This window comes from Chrysochloris asiatica, unplaced genomic scaffold, assembly GCF_000296735.1.
Source record: "Chrysochloris asiatica unplaced genomic scaffold, ChrAsi1.0 scaffold00007, whole genome shotgun sequence".
Lineage (NCBI taxonomy): Eukaryota > Metazoa > Chordata > Mammalia > Afrosoricida > Chrysochloridae > Chrysochloris > Chrysochloris asiatica.
Window position 1 is genome coordinate 20082170 of NW_006408525.1, and position 13335 is coordinate 20095504.

Genomic DNA, 13335 nt, shown 5'->3' on the forward strand with positions numbered 1-13335 from the left:
GATTCGTAACCACTACGCTACCAGAGCTCACTATATATATATATATATATATATGTTGTTCTTAAGTGCCATCAAGTTGGTTCTGACTCATAGCGACCCTGTATAGGATTTCCAAATAGCAGCTGGTGAGCTTGAACCGCCAATGTTGTAGTTCAAACCGTCTTTGCAGTCTAGCACATTATCCTGTAGTGCCACACCAGGACTCATTTGTATGAGTCCTGGTGTGGCACTGTAGGATAAGCGCAAGGTTAATTTGAACTGCAAGGTGAGCAGTTCAAACTCACCAGTCATTCCTTCGAAACCCTATACATGGTTGCTATGAGTCAGAACCGACTTGATGGCACTTAACATATATATTTATAATGTCCTGGTATGGCATTGAAGGATAAGCACTGGACTTCAATGGCAGTTCAAACCCAGCAGCAGCTCCTTGGAAACATTATAGAGGATCACGATGAATTGGAACCAACTTGATGGTGCACATACATATATGTGTGTGTGTCTGGCACATAGCAAATGCTTAATAAACAACCTAGGTGGGGTGGGGTGAGGGTGTGTAAAGAGGAGAAACTGCTCTCTGGGACTCAGTTTCTTAACAAATAAGTTAACAGGTTGCCCTAAGTGTTGTGGAAGTGTCCTGGATTTGAGTGCTCCATATAGACCCTGTTTCTCCAGCCTGCTCCTGTTCCCTTCAGCCCTTTTCACGGCCCATCTGGCTCTCCCAGGAGCCAAAATAATCTTCACATCTGCGCTACTCTGCTTAGCAATGATACAAACATTATTCCACTTAATCACCTAAATGGTCCTTGCTCTATGGGCCATTGTTGCTCCATTTTTCAGATGAGGAAACTGAACCCCAGAGAGATATTACTTAAGTACCCCGACCCAGAGGCTCTGTTTATAATGATCCTGACCCTCAGCTACTTCAGAACGGTCCTGCTGAAGCCCCATAGGCAGGGACCACATCTGCAAGGGACTGGCAAGGGAGGGGATGGTGCAGACACTTACAATCACATCCGAACATGATTTCTCCTTGTTCAGCCTTGTCCTCTTTAGAAAATGCATGCACTCCCATGAGAACCAACCCTCATGGCCCTACATCCTTCCTCTGAACCAGTTTATAGAATCCCACAGCCATGCACCTGGTGCCAGAAGGGAAGGAGGCCACAAGGCAGAAGGAAGACTGCATGGAGGGCTGTAAAGTGCCCCTATACCTGGGCCTCCTCGGGGAGGAGGAGACCTCGGTGGTCTTAAGACCCCAAAGAGAACAAGAGGTGCTCAGTAGCCTGAGGCCAGTATCTTACCCTCTCTGAGCTTCAGATGTCATTCTTGAGGGTCAGTGGGGCGGGCCACAGAGGCAAATGGCTTTGCAAACTGCCAGACTGTCCCAAAGCCAGGACTGGGGCTGCCAAAAAGGCCACCTGTGTTTCGGTATACTCTTCCTTCCTCCCCCAACACTCCTCTCCTAGCCCTGTGGCTCCTGGCACTGGCCAAGAGGGCTCCAGCCAGAAAGGAGCCAGCTGACCTTGTTGGCTGGGACCTTAATCCCCTCCAGATGGGCTGAGTGGCTTGCACCGAAGGCCCAGCTGTCCAGACAGAGCTGACCTCAGTCACAGTGACCATTTGTGGTATGTGTGACCATGTGCAGGGGCTAGTTGTGGTCCCTAGTGGCCCTTGAAGTGACTCAGTTCACTCTCCTAGCTTCTGCCTGCCCCCCTTTTCCCCACACTGACATCCTCACAAGAAATGGACTCCTGCCAGCCTCTTTGTCGCCAGTGGTCTCTTTGGGCCCTCTGTGCTGCTTGGCTTTGGGGCTAAGGCAGTGCCCAGGCTCCACCTGGGGCAACTCCTTCCCCTCCCTACCCCAGCCTATTAGACCAATCAGTCGTCACCTGCCTTTCCCAAAGCATGCTTCCCAGTTCCACCCCTGGGGGAGGCTGGATGAGCTTCCTGGGGTCTACAAAGATGTGGTTGCCTCGGATGAACTAACGAGCATCCCCCACCATGAGAAGCAGGAAGAGGAGAAGGTAGGTTCAGCTCCAGGGTAGGACCCCCAGCCCAACATGTGCTCCACAGGACAGAGAACTCTGCCCCCTGCAGAGTGATAAGAGTCACCTAAAGCAGGTCCAGCCACACCCACTTCAAAGCCTTCCATTCCTTGCCAGGGTCCACAAGCCCTTGTCCACTCAGATGGTCCCTTCTCTGGCACTGTCCACACCCCTTTGTGCCCCTCGGGTGCTTCATAGGCTGTCCTCTCTATCAGATCCCTCCAGGACCTGGACTGAGGACAGGCCCAAGGGAGAGAGGGGCTTTCACAGAGGGGGCTTTTTCATATATTACTTTACTTAACCAGAAGAATCTGCCTTTCTGGTGAGAACTGTCAGCCCATTTCTTGGGTGAGCAAATAGACCCAGGAAGGTTACGAGCTCCAACACAGTGAGTAGATGGCAGAGCCCTTGGACCACAGGTTACATGATACCTGTCACAGTGTTCCTGACCTCCTCTGCTGTTTCTCTCAAAACCCTTTCCTTCAGGTGGCTAATATTTATTGAGCATCTACTATGTGCATGAGAGTAGGGGATGGACAACATGACCTCCATCCTGGTGAGGCTGAGATCTAGGTGGATACCCCGCCCCCCAAAGAAATGTCTTACTTCCTGTAACAGCAGTTCTGATAGTACACTCAAGCATAAGTGAATTGCTGCCCTTCTGTGAAAACAAAAGTTTATATAAAGCAGCCCTGTCTCCCTGCCCCTTCTCCAGTTCTAAACAGGCCCCCTGCCCAGCACCCTCTGAGGGCAAGGACCAGTCTTCCTCCTGGGCCAGTCCCCACTCTCATCCCCACCCTGTCCTCCTTGTGCTCTGGGTTCTAATCCTGCCACAGTTCCATTCAGGCTGCAGTGACCAAGGGTAGGGGCAGGGTCACCTGGTGACTCTGGTTGGAAGAGGAGCGGGGAGAAGGCAGAGGGACTCCCAGAGAAAGGTGCCCTAGGCTGCTGACCCCCTCCCTCACAAGCGAGGCCAAGTGCTGAAGTCACTGCGAGACACTTAGGTTTATTTCAGGGTATGTGGATACCCCTGGAGTGGGGGAGGGCAGTGAGGGTGGCTGAGGTCACCTGGTGGCAAGGTGCCCAGAGATGGCCGCAGGTTGTGCAAGCCCCTAGTCTCTGGTCAGTTAGACACCTTTGGCTTCAGCTGGAGTGGCTAGGGGCAATCACTGCAGTAGCAGCTTCCGTAGTTCACAGGGCTCGGTGATGGGCATTGAACAGGCCTGGTTCTCACACACATAGGCGGTAGCGCGATCCTCCAGCTGTCTCAGAGTGCTCAGGAAGGGAAGCTGGCGAGACAGGAAACTCGAAGGGTCCCCATCAGCTAGGATCAGCACCTGCGACAAAGAGCAGAGAGAGTCAGGGGATGTATAGGGATCCCATCCCCAGTGGGGTCTACAGGTGGGCTTGCTTTCTCTACACCTTCAGAGGGAATGGAAAAGGAAATGGGGAGAGCTGGGAGGAAGAGAGCCAGCCGGAGGACAGGCTTGGGGGACACTCACCTTGTTAGGGGTGTAAACAGAGTGTACACACTGCACCAGAGCCTTGGTGTCCTTGGCCTGGGGGTCTCCACAGACCACAATCTGGTCAGAACAAGAGGGTATTCCAGTGTTTGGGCATAGGCTCCTAGCCCACCAGGGTTCCTTCATCCTCCATCCACCTGACCCTCGGCTTCTAAGAACTTTCTTTTCAGATCCTACCCTTTCCCTACTCGGAAGATGCCTGAAGGTGAGGTTCCCAAAGCCTAGATTGAAGATGTCAGAGTTCAGGAAGAAGAAGGTCAAGGGAGAGCTAGAACCGGGGACTCATTTCAGTGTAATTCAGACCACAGCCATAGACTCCAACAGATTTGTTGCTTGACAAGTGGGCCCTCACATAAGAATGCAGAGCTGTACTGACATGCATAGTGGTAAAGCTGCCAATAGGATCACACACACTGGGCAACACAAAACATGGAGACCCATACACATGGAGACATACAGTAGTCACACAGAGAGGCAAATACACACACACGCACAGGGGCAGAGATACATCAGTACACATGCACATACAGGCAGACAAACACAGAGAGGCAAATGCATATTGACAAACACCCACTGTCGTCCAGTTGATTTTGACCCACCCACCACACACAAACATGCATGCAGATCCCTACACAGCCCACAGACCCAGGGACACTGGTACATAGAGATGCTCACAGGATACACACACACACACACACAGCAGACCCAGAACACTCAGCCACCCGAGCCAATTTGTCTATTTAACCCCTGCCTTTTGTCCCCACAATCTGAGAACCTAGTGACAGGCAGGTACCTGGCTGTGTCAGAGGTGACTTTCCCCAGACACACACACATACATACATGTATCTCTACCTGCAGAGCAGCCCTTACAAACACTCTCATGGAGCCTGCCTCAGACACACGTGCACACACGCTGGCAGAGGGCCAGACACCTGCAAACACAGACCTGCACACAGTTACTGGCAACTGAGCTCTGGGGTGAGGGGCAGCCTGGAGTTCCCTCCCCTTTCCCCCATCCTCCAGTGTAGCCCCAACTCCCTTCATGCCCAGGGTCCCAAACCCACATGTCTTCACCGTCCCCACCTGCTTGAGGGTCTGCTGGTGGGCTGAGAGGGCACGGACCATCTCGGGCAACGCCACAGGGACTCGGCGCATGCGCTCCGAGAAGGCGGTCAGCAAGCACACACACTTGTCCAGCCAGTCCTTGTGGCCTGTGAAGCCATGTAGCCGGAGCAGGTTGTGAGCCGATACAGAGTTAGCACTGGGCTCTGCGCCATCCTGGTCTGCAGGGTGGGGGCAGGAGATAGGAGGGGTTCTACAAGGGCCCTGCCCACCCTGTTCCTCGCCAAGGCCTGAAAGTGGCACACCAGACCCACCTACTACTGATACTTCTCTCACAGGTACCCTTGACTCCACTGGTCCCATCCAATCCTCTTCCCACTATTGACACCTCCATCCAACCACCAGCTGCTCAAGCCGGAAAGGCATCATCCCTGCCACTTCCTCCCTCTCCCTCTACTTCTAATCCATCCACAGGGTCTACCAGCCAGCTGCACGGTACAGCAAAAGCCTGCCACTTCTCCCATCTCTTTGAGCCAGACCAGTTCGCTAATGCTTGCTGCACTGGTCTCCCCATCTCCCTTCCCCCACCTCTTCTCCACCAGCAGTCAGAGTGATAAGCATGACCTAAACCAGGTCAGCCCACAACCCACTTAAAACCTTTCAAAGCCTTCCATTCCTTGCCAGGGTCCACAAGGCCCTGCCCACCTTAATGGTCCCCTTTCTAGCACTGTCCACACCCCTTTTTGCCTCTCGAACTTTTCATAGGCTGTCTCCTCTACCAGGTCCCTCCAAGACCTGGGCTGAGGACAGGCCTGAGGAAGAGAGGGGCTTTCATATGGGGGCCTTTTTCATGCATTATTTTACTTCACCAGCAGAATCTACCATTCTGGTGAGAACTGTTAGACCCAAGAAGGTTACGCACTCCAGCACAATGAATAGATGGCAGAGCCCTTGGACCTCAGGTTACATGATACCTGTCATGGGTGTTCCTTGACCTTCCTCTGAGGGTTATCCCTCTGCTGTTTCTCTCAAGGACCTTTCCTTCAGGTAGCTAATATTTATTGTGCCAGACCTGCACTATATTCGGGAGACACAGCAGTGGGCAGAAAGTGCTGCTCCAAGGAGCTCATGTTGGAGTGAGAGGAGAAAGATCATAGCAACAGTCAAATATAGACAAACCGGAGGATGACAAGTACTCCTGAGGAAAGTAAAGGGGCAGGGGGGACCAGCTAGAGAGTTTGGGCATCTTTGTGGTACTCACCACAATTTACCTGTGCCTTTGTTTATTAGCTAGCTTCCCTACTACACTGTAAGCTTAATGAGGGCAAAGACCACATCAGCTTTGCTCACCATCACACAAACCCATGTCAGTTACATCACACAAACCCATGTCAGTTATATCACACAAACCCATGTCAGTTACATCACACAAACCCATGTCAAGGTCTTTCCTGCAACCCTCTAAGGTAGTGCCAATGTCAACTTTAGTTTACATATTTAGAAACAGAGAATCAGGGACATAATGAGACCAGCCCCAAATCACTCAGTTAGCAAATGGAGAGGTGGGATGTGAACCCAGAACAGCCTGGTCTGATCCATGGCGGCTCTTCACTACCACACTGCACATAAGGCCCCAAGCCAACCCTTCCCACTCACCCCCTCACCACTGACCGTCCTTCAGGCGCAGGGGCAGGCCAGCCCCTAGCTCGGCCTCACTGCAGAAGTAGCCACCACCCCGGGAGTCCCAGAAGAGCCTGTCCTGCGTGTCCTGCAGTCTCAGAGCCCACTCAAGCCACGCGCTCTCCTGCGAGGCCTCATATAGGTCCAGCAGGCCACGAACCACAAAGGTGTAATCCTCCAGGAAGCCCCAGCACGGCGGATTGCTGTGGAGGGAGGTGTTGGGGGGAATTGAGGACAGGGATGGGCAGGGGCAAGCCAGAGGGGCTTTCACAGAGGGGCCCTTTTTTTCTAATGTATTATTTCACTTAAGCTGCAGAATCTACCTCTCAGGTGAGAACCCAGTTCCTGGATTCCTGGATTAGCAAACAGACCCAGGGAGGTTATGAACACACAGCACAGAGCCAGGAATAGAGGCTACTTGGCATGGAGGACAGGGGCAGGGGCTGGTGGGGGCAGCACAGGAGACAAGCCCTCCCAGTCTGCTCAGCACCCCAACCTGTGTTCCACCGTCCCCCCAGAGCCTGCGTAGCAGGTCCGCATCAGGCGACCGCTGGCCACGTCAAACATGTGCCGCTTCAGAAACTTGGCACCACTGATGGCAAAGTTGATGAGCCTGTCCATGCCCAGAACAGCCCCGGTTACAGCGTAGCCAGACACCATCAGCCCTGGAGGAAGGAGAGACCCGTGGTCACAGGAAGCTGGCTGAGGATTTCCAGGTAGATCCACCCTAATGCCCTTTGTTGTGGTGTTATAGGATAAACACTAGACTGTTAACCGAATGATTGCCGGTTCAAACCCAACAGCCACTTCTCGGGAACACTATACAGGGCTGCTATGAGTCAGAACCAACTGGACAGCACCTAACAACAACAACCCCCTTTGAGGTCACTGGGTGAGCAGGTAAGAGCTCCAGCTCCAGGCTGAGCTAGGTCCTGGGCCCTGCAACGCGGCCTTGGGTGGGTTACTGAAACCCTCCAAGTCTCAGTTTGCTCATCTGTAAATTGGAGATAATACATTTAACAAATGCGCCCTAGTGGCGCACAGGCTATGTGCTTGACTGCAGTTTACACCCAGAAGCTCTGCAGTCTGCTTCCCTAAATATTTACAGCCTTGGAAACCCTGAGGGCAGCTCTACTCTGCAGTAGGGTTACTACGAGTCAGAATCCACTCAAGGACAGTAGGAAGGGGTCACCAGATAGCAGGTGCCTGACATATACCAAGGGTTTGTAAAGGGTAAGTCTCCAAATGGGAGTAGGTCTCAGACATGGCCAGCCCACCGTTCCAGGCAGCCAGCATCTTGGAGTCCAGGTGTGGCCTGGGTCGATGTTTCCGGGCCTGGAAGAGCTTCTCCAGCCCAGAATTGAGCAAATCTCGTACAGTCTCTACATCCAAGCCAAAGCGGGCAGCGGTCAGCTCCTGGGAGTACCGGACGTTCAACACATTCTGACCCTGCAGCTCCCCCTTGGGGTCCTATGGAAAACAGCCCTTGTCTTACGGAGTCCATTTATCTGTCAGGCTTCAGGGCCCCTCCGGTGTTCCCAGAAGCCCTCACCTGATTGGGGCTAATATTGCCCGCCTCTGTGAGCCCATAGTGCTTCACAAGGAGCTGGCCTGCAGTCAGTGGTTCAGTGGCGCCTGGCACAGGCTCGGGCAGGTGCTGCTGGATCTCTTTGACTGTCCACACATAGAAGGCTCCCTCTCTGGGACGCATGCCCTGCTCTGGGGGTGAGTCCGCATCCTCTGCACTATAGAACCCTCCAGACTGTGAGAGGGGAGGGCAGAGATGGTTGGTCCCAGGCTTCAGGGGAGTGGAGTGGAGGCCCTGGCCCCTCCCACCGCCCGGCCTGCCAGCCCCAGGGGACACTCACTCGGTGACTCAGGCTCTTGGATACGTACTGCAGGATGCCTTTGGCAACATCAGAATAGAATTCATCGCCAGAGATCTGAGCAGGGAAACCAGGAGGGTGTAAGTAGAGGTCACTGGGAAGGCCTAGAAGCACAGGGAGTGGGTTGGGGGCTCAGCATTCTCCCAGGAAGGTAAGGGAAGGAAGTTTGGGTAGTGGATACATATGGGAAGGAATTAGAAGCTGAAATTACAAAAGGGAGCCACAAGTTGCCAGCAAAGCCTTGGGAAAGACAGCCAGAATTAGGTGGACAGGCTGAGAAATGAGTGACTTTGCTCTGGGTTGGGCCAGGGGGTCACCTGGAAGGCATGTGTATAGGCTACTGCCAGCTGTGCCTGGTCATAAAGCATCTTCTCAAAGTGGGGGACGTGCCACTGGCGGTCCGTGGAGTAGCGATGAAAGCCCTGCGCCAGGTGGGACATGGGGCTGAAGGCTGACCCCAGCTTCTGTCCCCATCCTGATGCCTTCTGATGCCCCCTCCAGAGAATGTCTGGCCCTCCTCACCTGCCCCACGTGGTCCCGAATGCCCCCATTGGCCATCATTTTCAGAGTATGCAAGGCCATCTGCTGGGCCCGAGAGCCATCCTGGGTGAGTCGATGACTGAGCCAATAGGAGAACAGGAAGCTCAGGATCACTGTGGGGAGGCCGAGAGCATGAGTGGAGGCAACTGGAGACTAGAAGTCAGATCTTCACCAGATAGCTAGAGGACCAGAGACCACTGACAGGCTAGGGACCAGGGGGCCACTGGTCAGTCAGGAGGGAGAAGGTTGATGAGACACAGACCTGGTGTGGGGAACTTGGGGGCCTCAGCAAAGCCACCATACTCCTCATCGTAGCCCTCATCCAGCTGCTGGAAGCAGCGACTGTTCATGGTGGCAGCAGAGGGCAGCAGCTGGCGGTCACCCAGGCTGATCTCTGACCGGGCCAGCAGGGCTGATGTGATGCGTTGGCTATTTTCCAGCAGGCTGTTCTTGTTCTGCTTCCACTGTAGAAGTGCGGCAAACCTGGGAGTCAGCATGAGGTGGGGGACCCTCATCCCCTACCTCTGGCCCCTGGCCCCTGGCCCCTCTCCCCCTGCCTTGCACACCTACCTGCTCCCGTATTCTAAGCAACACCGTGCGGAAGCCAACTCGGGTTAAGCCATCCTCAGGGGGGAAATATGTGCCCCCAACAAAGGGCTGGAGGTTGGGAGTCAGCCACACACTCATGGGCCAGCCTCCACCACTGCTGGTAGCCTGACAGAAAGAGGTCAAAGGTGAGCACCCCTGACACTCAGGCACCATCCCCACCCCCACCTCCCAAGGGAAGATGCTCACCTGCACGAAGGTCATGTACACCTTGTCCACATCTGGCCGCTCCTCCCTGTCCACCTTCACACTGACAAAGTCCTCACTGAGCAGGCGGCCAATCTCCTCATTCTGGAAAGACTCTTCCTCCATTCTGTGGCACCAGTGGCAGGTGGAGTAACCCACTGGGATGCGGCCAGTGACGAGTCAGTGGAGACCAGTCAGTGGGGTGCAATCAGACTGAAGAGGTCCTGCTGTCTAGTTTTCTGGGAGCCCCCCCAGGCCCAAAGTACCTCTCCCTATACATCATCCTTCTCCCCCATGCCAGGGAAGGTGGGTACATTACCTGAGAGGAAAATTGGCTTGTTTTCTTTCCTGGCCTTGTCGAAGGCTTCCTGTCCCCAGGGGTACCTAGGCCCAGTGGTGGAGGTGGGGGGGAGCATCAGTCACTAGCCCTGGGGGTTTGGAGGGGGCTGGGACCCAGCTGCTTTGAGGTGGGGATATGGCATCAGGAGACACACTCACCAGTCCACAGGGTTGTAGGCATGTTGTAGCAGGTAGGGTGACTTCTCGTTGATGAGGCGGTTGGGGGTTCTCTGTGGTGCAGACGGGGGGCAGTTGGGTCGGCTGCCCTTCCCTCCAGCAGGCATGGGCACAGAGCTAGTGACCGTCGCACTTCGGTCCTTATCCCTGGAGGAGCTACCTCTGGCATGGGCCGGTAGGACAAACAGGTGAGACTAAAGCATCCACTCACCTTCTCCAGGCTTATCCTAGAACACCAGTCTTCCCCACCCTGCTCTCTGACCCTTCCTGGAAACCCCGTGCCCATCCTAACCCACCTTTCTGAACCACGGGGGAGACCATGACCTTTGTGCTCCCCCTTGTGTTTTTGGTGGGCTGAGGAGAGGTGGCTCATTGGGGGCTCCATGCCAGGTTAGTCTCCCCCCAACCTCTTGCACCTGGCAGTAGGAAGGATGATGACTATGAGGTCAGGGCGAGTCATAATGGACAGAATGGTCCCTCCCTTCTTCGGCCCCCTCCCCTGGGCAACTAGAACTGAAGTGGCTCTCTGGTACTCCAGGGCACAATCTAACTAGGAGGGTTTCCTCTGCTGGTGGCTGGGCAGGCCAAAAAAGGCCAGGTCGGACTGGACTAGGTGAGGGGCAATTAGAGGAAAAGGGTCAAGGGGGCTCCCTCATTCAACACCCATCCACTGGGCACTGGTGTGGGCCAGGTTCTGTGCCAGAGACCCCCAGGACACAGAATCAGACCCAGTTCTGATGGCAGGAAGCAGCCTGGGAGAGCAGTGCTGTGAGGCAGAGGTCCATACAGTAATAGGACAGTGACAGGGGCCAGCCTAGAGCGCAGTTCTTGAAGGGCCCTGCACTCTGTCTTGGAGTTCAGGGAAGACGCCCTGGAGGCAGTGTCGGAACAAATCCTGTGGCGCTTGCCCTGTGGCCTGAGGAGCAGGAAAGTGGGAGGAGGACGTTACAGCCCAGCTGGTCACCAACTAGAGCACCCGTGGGGGAGGGGCAGGGCGAGCGGACTGAGCCTGCATGGGGACGGGGCCCAGGGGCCCGCACGACCGGCCGCGGGGTCCCGCAAGTACAGGGTCCACCGCAGCGGCCCGCTAGCCTGCCTGTACCTGCGGCTCGCCGTGAAGCCCGGACGAACTCCGGGCAGCTGTAGGCCGCGACGCAGCCAGGCTTGCGCGCCTAGCATGACGGGTTGGGGCCTGGCCGCAGCGACGGGAAAGAGGACACTAGCCTGCGAGAAACCGGCCAGGAACGAACCGAGCTGCGAATGGATTTTCACCGGGACTCTGGGGCGCGTGACTGGTCTCCGAGCGCCTCCCGCTGGCCGCACATGGGGTTGCAGGCTAATGGGTCCAGGCTGGAGTGTGGGAGCTTGAAAGGACCCGGATCTATACCCAAAATTGGGCAAGCCCTAGTTAGACCTACTCTGTCTACAGAATGACCCTCAGTGAGGAAAACATAGAGGACTATGGATATGTTCCCGCGTGGGAGATGGCGTGGCTTGTTTTGTCCGACCCCTGCCCATTCTACAGAGGAGAAATGAGGCTTTAGCAGGCTGGCCCAGGCCCAACCTCCTAGTGGTTTTACCTTTGCTCAGCTGCCCCATCTTCAAGATTCTGCTCAAGCCCTGCCCACTCCAGGATGCCTTCTTAAATAATAAGGATGAGCAAACATTTAGGTTCTACTGTGTAATTTACAAGCGGTCCGTGGGTGCTCAACTGCTAAGTAAAGTTTGGTGATTCAGACTCACCCAGGGGTACCTTGAAAGGCCTGACCATCAGCTTCTGTAAAGGTTACAGCCAAGAAAACCCCATGGAGTAGTTCTGCTACAACGAATTGACAGCAATGGGTTTTGTTTTGTTTAGTGTAATTTACACTCTTGTCTCATTTGCTACATTCAACCAATGTTTAAGTGCCTGCCAGACATGGCTCAGGCGTCCTGGTGGTATAGTGAGTTATGCATTGGTCAGCAGTAAGAATTCACCAGACACTCTGCAGGAGTAAAGATTGACAACCTTGGAAATCCTATACAGGGTCACTATGAGTCAGAACTGACTCAAAGACACATGTCTACCACCGCCAGATACTCTCACACGTCTACCACCGCCAGATACTCTGTTAGGTAATGGATACACAATGGTAAGCAAAGAGAGACAAGGTTTATTTATTTCATAGAAATAAATGTACAACCACGGGCTCTGAGTAAGTCTAACAAGGGACTTGACTTGGTGGGAGGGGCAAGCAGGGGAGGCCTCTTTGAGGAAATCCGTGTGAGTAGCCATAGAAGAATGAGAGAAGCCCTCTTGGAGAGGGACTAAGGGAAGTTCTGAGAAAGCAGGAAAAACAACATGTGCAAAGGCCCTGTGTTGTGACAGTGATTCTGGGCTGAGGAACTGCAGAGGGCTGGCATTGTTTGAGGACAGAGACCAAGGGAAGATAGGCAGTAGATGAGGTTAGGAGACTTGGGACGGGGGCAGGAACCAGTCCTTGGAGGGACTTGTGAACTGTGAGAACTTTTGGTTCTTGATGAGATCAGAGGGGAATTGTTGAAGGGCTTTAGGCAGAGACGTGACCGGGGTCATTGGCATTTTTGAACAATCCTTCTTTCCGGCTACCCGGCGGAGAAAGGTTTGGAAAGGGGCAAGAGAGGAAGGAAGAGCATTAGGAAGTTATAGCAGGACCCAGGGAAGCCAGTGCAGGCTTGCTCCAGGCTGGTGGAAGTGGAGATAGGACAGGACTAGATGTTCACTGAGGAGGAAAAATCATCAGAATTGGGAGTGAGGGAGAGCAAAGTGTCAAGGGTGATTTTCAGGTTGGAACTTGTAGGAAAGGATGGCAAGGACATTTACTGAGAGAGAGGGACAGGAAGAGGCCCAGAGAGATGGTTCAAGTAAGTGTTGGACATGGTGGTTTGAGGTGCCATGGAGATGACAAAGCTTTGTAGTGTAGAGAGAGAAATCAGAGGTTGTCAGTGCGCAGGTGGTGTGGCCATGGGCAAAATTGTCCAGAGAGACAGACGAGGGGACTCAAGCTCAGGCTTGAAGAACTCAAGAGTAAACCTGCAAAGACATAGGAAATGACCAGAGCAGTAAAGGCGCAACCAGGAGAGGATGGTATCCCATCAGTGAGGGGAGAGGGTTTATCTACATGCTCAAAGACTCCTGAGAAGTCAACTAAGAACAGAAAACGATCCACTGGTGTTAGCAACATGACAGCCATTGGTGACATTGGTGTTAGCAACATGACAGCCATTGGTGACATTGGTGTTTAGCAACATGACAGCCATTGGTGACAT

The 13335-nt window shown here is 54.0% G+C and overlaps 1 protein-coding gene across 1 annotated transcript; it reads right to left on the reverse strand.

The window, feature by feature from the left end:
• Positions 1 to 3214: 3214 nt before the first annotated feature.
• On the reverse strand, positions 3215 to 11226 carry SPATA20 (spermatogenesis associated 20). The gene is made up of 16 exons (XM_006833647.1): positions 11150 to 11226; positions 10030 to 10209; positions 9851 to 9915; positions 9535 to 9689; positions 9310 to 9453; positions 9002 to 9203; positions 8722 to 8852; positions 8517 to 8621; positions 8182 to 8256; positions 7866 to 8075; positions 7591 to 7783; positions 6810 to 6978; positions 6305 to 6516; positions 4655 to 4854; positions 3551 to 3631; positions 3215 to 3385 (listed from the first exon to the last, which is right to left on the reverse strand). Exons 1-16 carry the CDS (start codon positions 11224 to 11226, stop codon positions 3215 to 3217), a joined length of 2370 nt encoding a protein of 789 aa, XP_006833710.1.
• Positions 11227 to 13335: the final 2109 nt, after the last annotated feature.